The sequence below is a fragment of the Sus scrofa genome, chromosome 10 (assembly GCF_054392235.1).
Source record: "Sus scrofa isolate SSC_HxYL_T2T_F1_AM1 chromosome 10, Sscrofa_HxYL_maternal_Yorkshire_Landrace_v2.0, whole genome shotgun sequence".
Taxonomy (NCBI): Eukaryota; Metazoa; Chordata; class Mammalia; order Artiodactyla; family Suidae; genus Sus; species Sus scrofa.
In genome coordinates, this window is record NC_139392.1 from 26,919,444 (window position 1) to 26,931,417 (window position 11,974).

At 49.0% G+C, this 11,974-nt stretch overlaps 1 protein-coding gene across 1 annotated transcript; it reads left to right on the forward strand.

Moving 5' to 3' along the window:
* Positions 1-11,428, forward strand: TIMM17A (translocase of inner mitochondrial membrane 17A). Its single transcript, XM_021064526.2, has 6 exons — positions 1-55; positions 5,181-5,280; positions 5,409-5,472; positions 8,760-8,888; positions 9,598-9,708; positions 10,978-11,428. Exons 1-6 carry the CDS (start codon positions 30-32, stop codon positions 11,061-11,063), a joined length of 516 nt encoding a protein of 171 aa, XP_020920185.1. The 5' UTR covers positions 1-29; the 3' UTR covers positions 11,064-11,428.
* The last annotated feature ends 546 nt before the right edge of the window (positions 11,429-11,974 follow it).

An 11,974-nucleotide genomic window follows, 5' to 3' on the forward strand; every position in this document is an offset into this window, starting at 1 on the left:
ACCCGGCATCGCGGCGCCGCGGAGTCAAGATGGAGGAATACGCGCGCGAGCCCTGGTGAGCCTTCTCGCCGAGCTGCCTGCCTCCCGGCCCGGCTCGGCCCAGCCTGGCTCCCGAGGCGAGACCGCTCAGCGCCAGGCTCGGCGGCGCCGGGGCTATAGGCACGCAGGCGTGAGCGGCCGGCTTCTCAGCCGGTGACCTTGCGGCGACTCGAGGGCGCCCCGGCTCAGCTGTGCAGACGCGGCCCCTGTCCGACCTGCGGGTGGGAAGCAGCCCCTCTGCCCTCCGGCGACCTTGGCTCGTCCTTGTGCCCGCGTGGCTCAGCCTGCGTGGGGAGGGAGCCAGGCCGAGGAGGCCGCTTGGGGGCGAGGGCCGGGCTGGGGACTCTCCCGTGGGGGCGAGGCGTGTGTTCTCGAAAAGCCACCGACGGGAGTCGGTCCATTCGATGTTTTGGGGCAGGGGGCTGCCTGTGCTCCGCAGTCGCTCGGTCCTCAGAAGGAAAGCATGGAGGAGTCCGACCTGCAAAGTTTGAGGCTTCTGGGGTCAGGAGTGAAAATAGAACGTGTTACTTGGGTTAATCACCGGTGCTTTCCATCTGTCGGAAGGGGCCAGGGCTTTCTGTAACGAATCGTGCCAGCAAAAGCCATGTTGCCTGCTTTGTGCTTTTTTTTCCTCCCTGAACTGAGATACAGAGTATTACTTTGCAGAGCCTCCCAGTTCTTTAAATTTCCCTTCTCCAAAGGTGATACCCCTTCCTGGGTTGTACTCAGGTGTGCAGGACTCAGCATACTATACTGCTCATGTCAGGTATGATAGGGCACAAGTTGGCAGGAGGGGAAGTTGTTTCACTTGGTTGTTAGAGGTGTTAGGGAGTGATAGTTGTCATCTACAAACGCATTTAATGGCCCCTTTGTGCTCTCTTACTCCGGATGTTCTGAAGCCGCATGGTCAGTTCAGTTCTCAGGTTGGCTTTGTCCTCAACTGCTTTGATCTTCTGGAAGACCCTGGTCCCTAAGGTCATCCAGGCTCAAACTACAAGCATCTTGCCCTCCCTGCACACCACCCCACCCAGCCCCCTTGCTGTCGTCGGAATTCTTTGAGGACTTGCGCTTTCAGTTCCTGTAGTCAGGACCTTACCTCTGTCCTTAATGCCTTTTACAGAAGCTTCTTTATTGTTTTCCTTCTGTCCTCTTCCTTAAATGTATGATAGGTACTTAATGGTCCTAAATACTTTCTTTTTTTTTTTTTTTGTCTTTTTGTCTTTTCTAGTGCTGCACCCGAAGCATACGGAAGTTCCCAGGCTAGGGGTCCAATCGGAGCCAATCGGAGCCGTAGCTGCTGCCTACGCCACAGCCACCCTAAATACTTTTTAATCATGTTTTCTTTTCAAAAGCCCTTAGTCTATAGGATGTAGTGGAAAGAATTTGGGGGCTTTGGAGTACTAGATTTTGTATTTAAATTGGTTCTACTAGGTTTTTTTTTTGTTTGGTTGGTTTTTTTTTTTTGTTTTTTAGGGTCGCACCCATGGCATATGGAGGTTCCCAGGCAAGGGGTCAAATTGGAGCTACAGCTGCCTGCCTACGCCACAACAATTCGGGATCCGAACCATGTCTGTGACCTACACCACAGCTCATGGCAACACCGGATCCCTAACCCACTGAGTGAGGCCAGGGATGGAACCCCTAGTTGGATTTGTTTCTGCTGGGCCATGACAGGAACGACTAGGTTTTTTGTTGTTGTTGTTTGTTTGTTTTTTGGGATTTTTTGGGGGTTTTTTTTTGGTCTTTTTAGGGCTGAACCTGCAGCATATGGAAGTTCCCAGGCTAGGGGTCGAATTGGAGCTGCAGCTGCCGGCCCACACCTCAGCTCACGGCAACACCAGATCCTTAACCCTCTGAGCAAGGCCAGGGATTGAACCCACATCCTCATGGATACTAGTTGGGTTTGTTAACCAGTGAGCCACGACGGGAACTCCTAGGTATTTTTTATTTGACCTTGGGCAAGTTACCTAATCTCTGAGTCCCTGTTCATCTGTAAAATGGAGAGGAGACAAATACTCTTTTGCAAAGTTAAAAGATAGGGATTCTATAAGAAAATAATCTAGCTTTCTTGAAAGTCCGAAAGGTACCTACAGTGTAGTTGATGACTTTTAATCTTGGTATGATTGGTTATTGGTTCTTGTTGCCCTGTATTTGCCTAGCATTTGCTTTTTTTTTCTTCCAGTTTTCTTTTTTTGGCATTTTTGTCTTTCCTAAGGCCGCATCTGAGGCATGTGGAGGTTCCCAGGCTAGGGGTCCAATCGGAGCTACAGCTGCGCACCTACACAGCAGCCACAGCAACACCAGATCTGAGCTGCGTCTGTGACCTACACCACAGCTCACGGCAACACCGGATCCTTGACCCACTGAGCAAGGCCAGGGATCGAACCTGCAACCTCATGGTTCCTAGTCGGATTCGTTAACCACTAAGCCATGACGGGAACTTCCTAGCATTTGCTTTTAGAATCTGGCTTCACCCTTCCTTTGGTGTAGACCATCAGTTCCCTGCAGGCACATTTGGATTTAGCCAGGCTTTGTTCAGAAACTTTCCGTCTTGCCTTTGTTTGGGACATCCTGTCCGAATACTGTGGCTGCTCTGATCTGAATCCTTTTTTTTTTTTTTTTTTTTTAATGGCCTCACCTGAGGCCTATGGACGTTCCTGGGCCAGGGATTGAATCTGAGCTGTAGTTGTGTCAATGCTGGGTCCTTAACCCACTGCACAGGGCAGGGTATCAAACCAGCACCACTGAGACAATGCTGAATCCTTAAGCTGCTGTGCCACAGCAGGAATTCCTGGCTCCTGCTAGTCTTCATTTCTTAAATGCTGATTTATTTCTGTTCTGATTAGAGGATCATTTAGGTTAGATTGTTTAAAGTTAGTGACTCTCCTCTGTCTTTCCGCCCTTTTTTTTTTTTTTGTCTTTTTGCCATTTCTTGGGCAGCTCCCGGGGCATATGGAGGTTTCCAGGCTAGGGGTCTAATGGGAGCTGTAGCCACCTGCCTACACCGAGCAACGTGGGATCTGAGCTGCATCTGCAACCTACACCACAGCTCACGGCAACGCCAGATCCTTAACCCACGGAGCAAGGCCAGGGATCGAACCTGCAACCTCATGGTTCCTAGTCGGATTCGTTAACCACTGAGCCACGACGGAAACTCCCTGTCTTTCCTCTTTTCTACCTGTTAATGTTTCTACTATTTTGAGGGAATTTTCCTAATCCTTTTTAGTGAGGTCAGGTCACCTGTGGATTGTGTTAAACTGTAGACTGATTCAGGAGGTCCCAAGAGCCTGCAGTTCTGGCAGCTCCCAGGTATTTGTTGCTGGTTGTGTTTTCAGAACCACGGAAGCAACCAAAGCATCAGTCTGACAGTTGGAATATCTGCTGCACGAGGTTGTCACTCTGTACCAGCTTCTGACCTGTATTAGACTTGGGAAGGATAAGGGTGTTTTTTTTTTTTTTAATTTTTCTTTTTTTTTTTTTTAATGTTTTAGGGCCGTACTTGCCACATATGGAAGTTCTCAGGCTAGGGGTCAAATCAGAGCTACAGCTGCTAGTCTACACCACAGCCACAGCAACGCTGGATCTGAGCCGTGTCTGCAGCCTGCACCACAGCTCATGGCAATGCCGGATCCTTAACCCACTGAGCGAGGCCAGGGATTGAACCCACATCCTCATGGATGCTAGTCAGATTTGTGTCCGCTGAGCCACAATAGGAACTCTGATAAGGTGTTTTGACTTCAAGGTTTTGTTCTGGCAAAGTCAGAAATTACTTGTTGTTTGGATTCTTCAGTAGCAACCGAGGCACTGACCTCACAGGTGGATTCCCTATAGTCTGGTTAGAGCATTTGACCCTTGAGACTGAAGAGACATTTCTTTAACTTTTAGTGTGTTGAAAAGGAATTTGATTATTCACAGGCTTTTTTTATAAGCCAGATCCCTAGAATAGTAGTTCTATTGTGACCATATTACTCAGACTTAACTGTGTGGCCTAAGTTAGAGTGTGGCATTTAGAAGCTGGGTTTACAAATGTAACTGCTGGAGTTCCCATTGTGGCTCAGTAGAAACGAATCTAACTAGTATCCCTGAGGACGCAGGTTCGATCCCTGGCCTCTCTCAGTGGGTTAAGAATCCGGTGTTGCCATGAGCTGTGGTGTAGGTCGCAGACGCAGCTTGGATCTGGTGTGGCTGTGGCTGTGGTGTAGGCCAGCAGCTGTAGCTCCAATTCAACCCCTAGCTTGGGAACCTCCATATGCCTTGGGGTGGCCCTAAAAAGCAAAAAAAGCAAATGTAATTATGAGTTATGGGGTATTAAAGGACACCCGTGTGTTAAAAGGATCTGATGCAAAGTGAACTTTTTTTGTCATTTCTTGGGCCACTCCCATGGGAACTACAAAGTGAACTTCTTAAACCTGGGAAGAAGTTTTAAAATTTAAATAATGGGAGTTCTCCCATTGTGGCTCAGCGATTAAGAACCTGACTTGGTGTCTGTGAGTTATGTGGGTTCGATCCCTGGCCTTGTTCAGTGGGTTGAGGATCCTGAGTAGCCACAAGCTTCGGTGTAGGTTGCAGATGCAGCTCAGATCCTGTGTTGTTCTGGCATAGGCCCGCAGCTGCATGTCTGATTCCTATCCCTAGCCTGGGAACCTCCATATGCTGCAGGTGTGGCCCTAAAAAGAAAAAAAAAATAATGTGTCATCTTCTGTACCTGTTGAATCTTCAGCTTCTGGGTCTCAGCTCTCAGTTTTGCTACAGCTGGAGAGCTTCCCTTGATTTCTAGGCCCCTGGATCACCATTGATTAGAGTGTAGTCTCCTGCATGCTTGTTGGTCTGCTTTTGCACAGTGCCTGACTTAGAATTGGTGCCCTCATAGCTGAGTGAATAAATTGGGTGCTGTGAACAGTAGGAATTAAAGCCAGTTCCATTCCCTCTAGCTTCGAAGACTCGGGCTGAATAGATGTGGATATTTTTGGAATCCTTAACCTTTGTCTATGCTTGATGGCCCAGATGTGACTGGTGGCAGCGGGCCCTGCATTCCATCTGCTGTATCAGTTATTGTGTGAGCAAAGAGGTTTCTGGCCTATAAGTGAGAAATCCGATCATCATTCATTTTTTTGTTTTTCTTTTCTCTCTCCTATTCTTAGCCCCTGGCGAATTGTGGATGACTGTGGTGGGGCCTTCACCATGGGAACCATAGGTGGTGGTATCTTTCAAGCCATCAAAGGTTTCCGCAATTCTCCGGTGGTAAGTGGGTGAATGGGCTCATTTTATCCTGGCTGGAAACCTCTTTGCTAATGTCACCTGGGCCCCATCATGGGGTGGAAATGTGTTATGCTTCTGATATATTTTTGCTTCCTTTTATTTCCTTATAGGGAGTAAACCACAGACTACGAGGGAGTTTGACAGCTATTAAAACCAGGGCTCCGCAGTTGGGAGGTGAGCAGAATTTTTCCGTTTGTACTCCGACTATTTTTTTTTCCTGTTTTTTTTTTTTTGAAGGTGAAGCTCTGACTTTTTCTTTCTTGTTTAGATTATACCAATTAGCAATTTTAGTTTGTTCCAGGTAACAGCTTGTCATTAATACGCCTAAGGATTCTGGATTTATTCGGAAAGTTAACTTGAATTGTTGCATCCATTTGAAAATGTGTCCTTCAAAAGCTCAGTCTTGTTTTTCTTTTGTTTTCCTCTCCTATCCGGAAGGAAGACAGTGTGTCTACATCCTAGGTTTGTGAGTCAGGAGTGGTGGCTTCTGGGGTAGCATAAAGCTAAGAGGGATGCGAGTGGAAGGATGGGCTTCCCACAAGAGACTGATGGAGCTGATGGGGCTCTTCTCAGAGCTGGCTTTGGACACGGCGCCCAGGCCAGTGTAGAGGTGGAGGTCGTATTCAGCACACTCCCTGAGCCTGGTTATTCAGAGGCTGGGAGAAGAGACGAGAAGGCTTGGAAGTTATATTCACTTAGAAAGATACAGTCAGGAGCCCACATATAACACACGGAATCGACTTAACGCTTCCACTCATACTTGAGTAACTTTGTGCATCAGAAGAAATAGCCTTCTCTTTTTCTTTTTTTTTTTTTTTGTCTTTTTGCCCTCTTTAGCGCCGTTCCCACAGCATATGGAGGTTCCCAGGCTAGGGGTCTAATCAGAGCTGTAGCCGCCAGCCTACATCACAGCCACAGCAGCACGGGATCCGAGCCACATTTGCGACATACACCACAGCTCACAGCAACACCGGATCCTTAACCCACTGAGTGAGGCCAGGGATCAAACCCGAAACCTCATGGTTCCCAGTCGGATTCGTTAACCACTGCGCCATGACGGGAACTCCAGCCTTCTCTTTGTAGCGTGTTATTCTTTAGAAGACAGTAGCTAATAGCTCCCATTTTGAGTGCTTGGCACATAGGAAGCACTGTGTGTTCGACAGGATTATTTATTTGCTCTAGCACAGGAGGTAAATACTATTATCTCCGTTTTCCAGACGGGGAAATTGAGGCACAGAGGGCTGAACTAATGGTGCATCTTTTTCCTATTATGTCCTCTGTGGTAATTGTACCCCCTGGAGAGTAAATAGTGACAGATTTTCCTCTGTTTTAATGGTTTACTTTTGTTCAAAAAAGAAAAGTAGTATCAAAGAACACATCAAACGCTGATTCCTTTGATGAGTGCAGAAGTCACACAGGTGTTCACAGGTTTTTTGAGAGGCTGCTTCCATCACACGCGTTTTCAGTGGATAAAAACACAATCAGCCAAGAGGGGCCTAAGGAGACATGCCAGCTGAATGTAATGAGCTGTCCTAGAGCAGAAAAAGGACATCAAAACTAAGGAAATTTGGAGTTCCTATCGTGGCTCAGTGGTTAACCAATCCGGCTAGGAACCGTGAAGTTGCGGGTTCGATCCCTGGCCTTGCTCAGTGGGTTAGGGAATCCGGCATTGCCGTGAACTGTGGTGTAGGTCACAGATGTGGCTCAGATCCCCGTGTTGCTGTAGCTCTGGCATAGGCCGGTGGCTACAGCTCCGATTGGACCCCTAGCCTGGGAACTTCATATGCTGCGGGAGTCTGCCCAAGAAATGGCAAAAAAAAAAAAAAAAAAAAAAAAAAAAAAAAAAAAACACCTAAGGAAATCTGAGTTAAGTCTGGACTTCAGTGTATCAAGGAGTTCCTCTGGCTCAGCGGGTTAGGGATCCTGAGTTGTCACTGCCATGAAGCTGCTGCAGTGACGCGGATGCAGCTAAAAAAAAAAAAAAAAAAAAAAATAGTGTATCAGGAATGGGTCATTAATGGTGACCCTTGCACGAGCTGATGGTAGATGCTGGGGAGACCGGGGTGGTTATATGGGGACTCAGGACCATTTTCACAACTGTTCTATGACTCCAAACCTATTCTGAAATTAAAGGCTCATTTGAAAAACCATCAGGGTGAAATAGAAGAAGGAGGTACCATGATTTGCATGAACTGGAGTTTGTTTCAAATCCTTGGGATAAGCCTTAAGGGAATCTTTATGGAGCCTTGAATTTTAAAAGTACCGGGATGGTATTTGCGGTTTAACTCAAGGAGCATTTGCCGAGCGCTTCCAGTCCTGGGAAAGGCCACGTGAAAAGTCATGGCTGTATCTGGAAGGTGTTATGTTTTCATAGTGGAAATAAGATACACCTTCACAAGCCCCCATTCTTCAGGCTCTTCCTTGTGTTGAACGCGCTATTCCAGGCTCGTCCTGTACTTTCCCTGCCCGAGCTATAGAATCAACCATTGCCCCTGGAGCCCTGGTTCCTTTAGTTGAGATGTTATTTAGAAGCCAAAATCCAGGCACGACGTGTGTCTAAGTATTGGGGTGTTGCAGTTCCCAGGCCTGCTTTGTAATAGAGCTTAGGAATGTGTGTGTGTGTGTGTGATAGCATGAGTGTGAGTGAACACACTAACCACTTACCTGTAGGTGTGTGTTTATATTTCTCTGTAATGTTCGTACGGGAAATCTTGAGTTCACCCTGATACCTCTGATGCCAGGCCAGCCCCACAGATCCATTCTCATTTCTCCCTTTTCATTTGAATACCTTCCTTCTCACCCCACTAGGGCTAGGGCACCCCTAGCAGGCCACCCTTCCATTCCACATGGGCATGCCGCCACGCCACGCCTGGAGTGTCCTTCCTGTGGCCCCCCTGACCCTGCTCTGGCCAGGGCTCCCCACACAGGACCACCGCTCTGCGTGGACTCGGGTGGGCTCTTGTCAGTCACCAGAGCGGACTCTGGCGGGCATTGTGGGCTGGGGAGATTTCAGCCTCGACGGGGTGGGAGAGCCTTGTGTGAGGATGTGGTGAGGCAATTCTGATATACCTGGGCACTACCTCCCCAGGGCAGAGTGAGAAGAAAACTCTATTTCTCTTTTATTTTTAATTAATTAATTAATTTATTTATTCTTTGTCTTTCTAGGGCCACACTGTGGCATATGGAAGTTCCCAGGCTAGAGGTCCTGTTGGAGCTATAGCTGTCAGCCTACACCACAGCCACAGCAACACCAGATCCGAGCCGTGTCTGTGACTTATACCACAGCTCATGGCAACACTGGATCCTTAACCCAATGAGCAAGGCCAGGGATCAAACCCGCAACCTCATGGTTCCTAGTCAGATTCGTTAACTGCTGCGCCACGACGGGAACTCCCCCAACTGTCACATTTTAAATCTAAGATTCAACGAATGAAATTTGTCTTGTTTTTAAAATAAAATAGGTAGCTTTGCAGTTTGGGGAGGCCTGTTTTCCACGATCGACTGCGGCATGGCCCAGGTGCGAGGGAAGGAGGACCCCTGGAACTCCATCACGAGCGGTGCCTTGACAGGAGCCATCCTGGCAGCAAGAAGTAAGCGGTTGGGGACACCCACGCTGACTTAACGCAGTGGCATCTGTGATGTCCGGGGCCGGGCCCTGCCTGCCTTGGCGTTAGCGTGAGTGTGTGTGCTGATGGCGGCGAGTCACGGGAGCTCTGGACCTGGAACATTGGGGACAAGAGCGCCTGGGGTCCTAACCTGGAATCACAGTGGCGAAGAGCAGTTCGCCTTCCACTTCGGCCACTGACCAGCTGTGACCCGGCCCTTTCCCTCCTCGCCTCTGGAATTAATAATCTACCTGCCACATAGCATGGTCCTGTTACGAGTAAAGAGCTTAGAACCATCCTCTGGATCCTCGGGGCAGAGGGCAACCCAGAATTCCTTTGGCCTTAGTGTACTGAGCCCGGCTGCAGACCTGTTCTGTAAACGGCCCGCTGCTAGATGTGTGGGCTTGCGGGTGTGAGGCCTTTGTCACAAGCACCAGCTCTGCCACCAGAGCGTGCGCAGCCACCGGCAGCACCCCTGTGATCATGCGTGCTGTTTGAGGACCTCTGATGTTCGCAGACAGGCAGCTAGCTGGAGCTGACCCGTGGGCCGTAGGCGGCCGAGCCCAGCCTTGATTGGCGAGAAAGAGGGTCTGGGAATGGGGGTGGCAGGTAGCCGTATGGATGGGTCTCCCTCCTGTGTCTCCATTAACCTGGATTTCTGGTAAAGTAACCTCTCTGTGACCATTGTACTCAGACGGACCGGTGGCCATGGTCGGCTCAGCCGCGATGGGTGGCATCCTCCTGGCCTTAATCGAAGGAGCTGGCATCTTGTTGACGAGATTTGCCTCTGCACAGTTTCCCAACGGTGAGTCTTAATACCAAGGCTCAGATATGTGGAATGGTTTCCTGATGTGCAGAGAAGATGGACTTTGTCTTCTCAAATGTGGCGGTTTGAGATTTCCGCACTGGGCTAATGTGCTGTGCTCAGGAGGATTTACAGGCCGTGGTTCCGTTTGAAAGGTGGATGTGGTGGGTACAGTGGTGGTTCATCACCGTAAGCACCATGCTTTTGGTTGGATGAGTAGCTGCTGATCTCTGCTTACAGTTCTCGGGTTTTGTTGGTGCTCCTTTGTTTAATCTCAGAAATTGCTGCTCGGTTTAGAGGTGCTTGAAGACAGGTCCTTGTAGGGGTGGGCCGGGACCCCCAGCCCAGCGCTGTCCTAGGTGCTGGGTGCGAGGGGGCGGTCAGGCTGACAGGGTCACAGCTTTATCTTTTTCATTTTTATTTTTAATATTTATATTACTATATTTTATTTCATGTTTTGTCTTTTTAGGGCCACACCTGCGGCATATGGAGGTTCCCAGGCTGGGGGTCGAATTGGAGCTACAGCTGCTGGCCTACGCCACAGCCACAGCAGCTAGGGATCCAAGCTGTCTCTCTGTGACCAATGCCGCAGCTCACGGCAACGCCACATCCGTAACCTTCTGAATGAGGCCAGGGATCGAACCTGTGTCTTCATGGTCATTAGTCAGATTTGTTTCTGCTGAGCCACGACCGGAACTCCAGCCGTTCCTTTAAAACTGGAATATTGCTTCTTGCTGTAATTAGTCCATCTGGCTGCCCTGGCTTAGCTTTGAGAGTGGTTCATTCTAGAGCCTGAGAGACGCCAGGTTGCCATATGTCAACCCAATCTGAAGGTGCTCTCGTGGGAATCGAGCAGCTGTGCAAGGAAGTTCAGATTCCAGTTCTAATGCAGCACTTATTTTTATTGAGGTGGTTGATTTGCTCTCTACAGAGACTTGTTCTTTTATTTTTATTTATTTATTTATTTATTTGTCTTTTTGCCTTTTCTAGGGCTGCTCCTGTGGCATATGGAGGTTCCCAGGCTAGGGGTGTAATCGCAGCTGTAGCCGCCAGCCTACGCCAGAGCCACAGCAACGTGGGATCTGAGCCACGTTTGCAACCTACACTGGATCCTTAACCCACTGAGCAAGGCCAGGGATCGAACGAACCCTCAACCTCATGGTTCCTAGTCGGATTCGTTAACCACTGCGCCACGACAGGAACTCCGAGACTTGTTCTTTTAAAGGATATAGTATGCAGGTGGTGCTTAAAATTCTTTCTCATTTGCAGGTCCCCCGTTTGCCGAAGACCCCTCCCAGCTGCCTTCGGCCCAGTTACCGGCCTCGCCTTTTGGAGACTATCGGCAGTATCAGTAGGACTTCTTTCCCAGAACGCGCCGTGGTTCAAGGAGGGATGTCAGAAGATCAAGTTCAGTCGGTTTTGAAAACCGTACGTGGGACCACTTGGCCGATGGGCTCCGAAGAGACATTTAGCAACTTTTTCTATTTAAAGGAACATGGGGAGGGGTCTTAGAAGCTAGTACATTTATTTATTCACACTTGGATTGCATCTGTGAGCAAAATAAATGTCTAAAATCCTCCAAAGGAAATGGAGGAAGTGCTTAGAAGATGAAGGAGGAAACAGCGCTGGAGCGGGGCTGCCTTTCCCCGGGGGCTCCTCTGTCTGGCTTTGTTCTCAGTCACACAATAAAAAGACGCCCAGACATCGCTCATTCTTCTAAGATAAGTTGTAGTGTCTGCTTTTCACCCCTCAACTCACTCAGTGCAAACCCCAGTGAGGACTGCCTGGCAGGGCGGCTGTGCCGCCACCTGGATCACGCATGGAGGACGTGTGTCACCAAGGATTGCTCCACAGTAAGGACCTGGGGCCGCCAGTGGTGGCAGAATGCCTGGCCTTGACTGCCATTGAAACCTGTTCCATCTTGGTATTGAGGGTGTCAGGTACAACACTCTCTTACCTTTGAGGCTACTGTGTCCTGATTCTTTTTTTGTTTTTTTTGTTTGTTTGTTTTATTTGTTTGTTTGTTTGTTTTTTGTCTTTAGGGCTTCACCTGCGGCATATGGAGATTCCCAGGCTAGGGGGAGTCTAATTGGAGCTACAGCTGCCGGCCTACACTACAGCCACAGCAATGCTGGATCCTTAACCCACTGAACGGGGCCAGGGATCGAACCTGCGTCCTCATGGGTACTGGTTGAGTTCATCACCACTGAACCAGAATGAGAACTCCTCTTCATTCACTATTGATGTTTCCACCTTCTGACTGTTG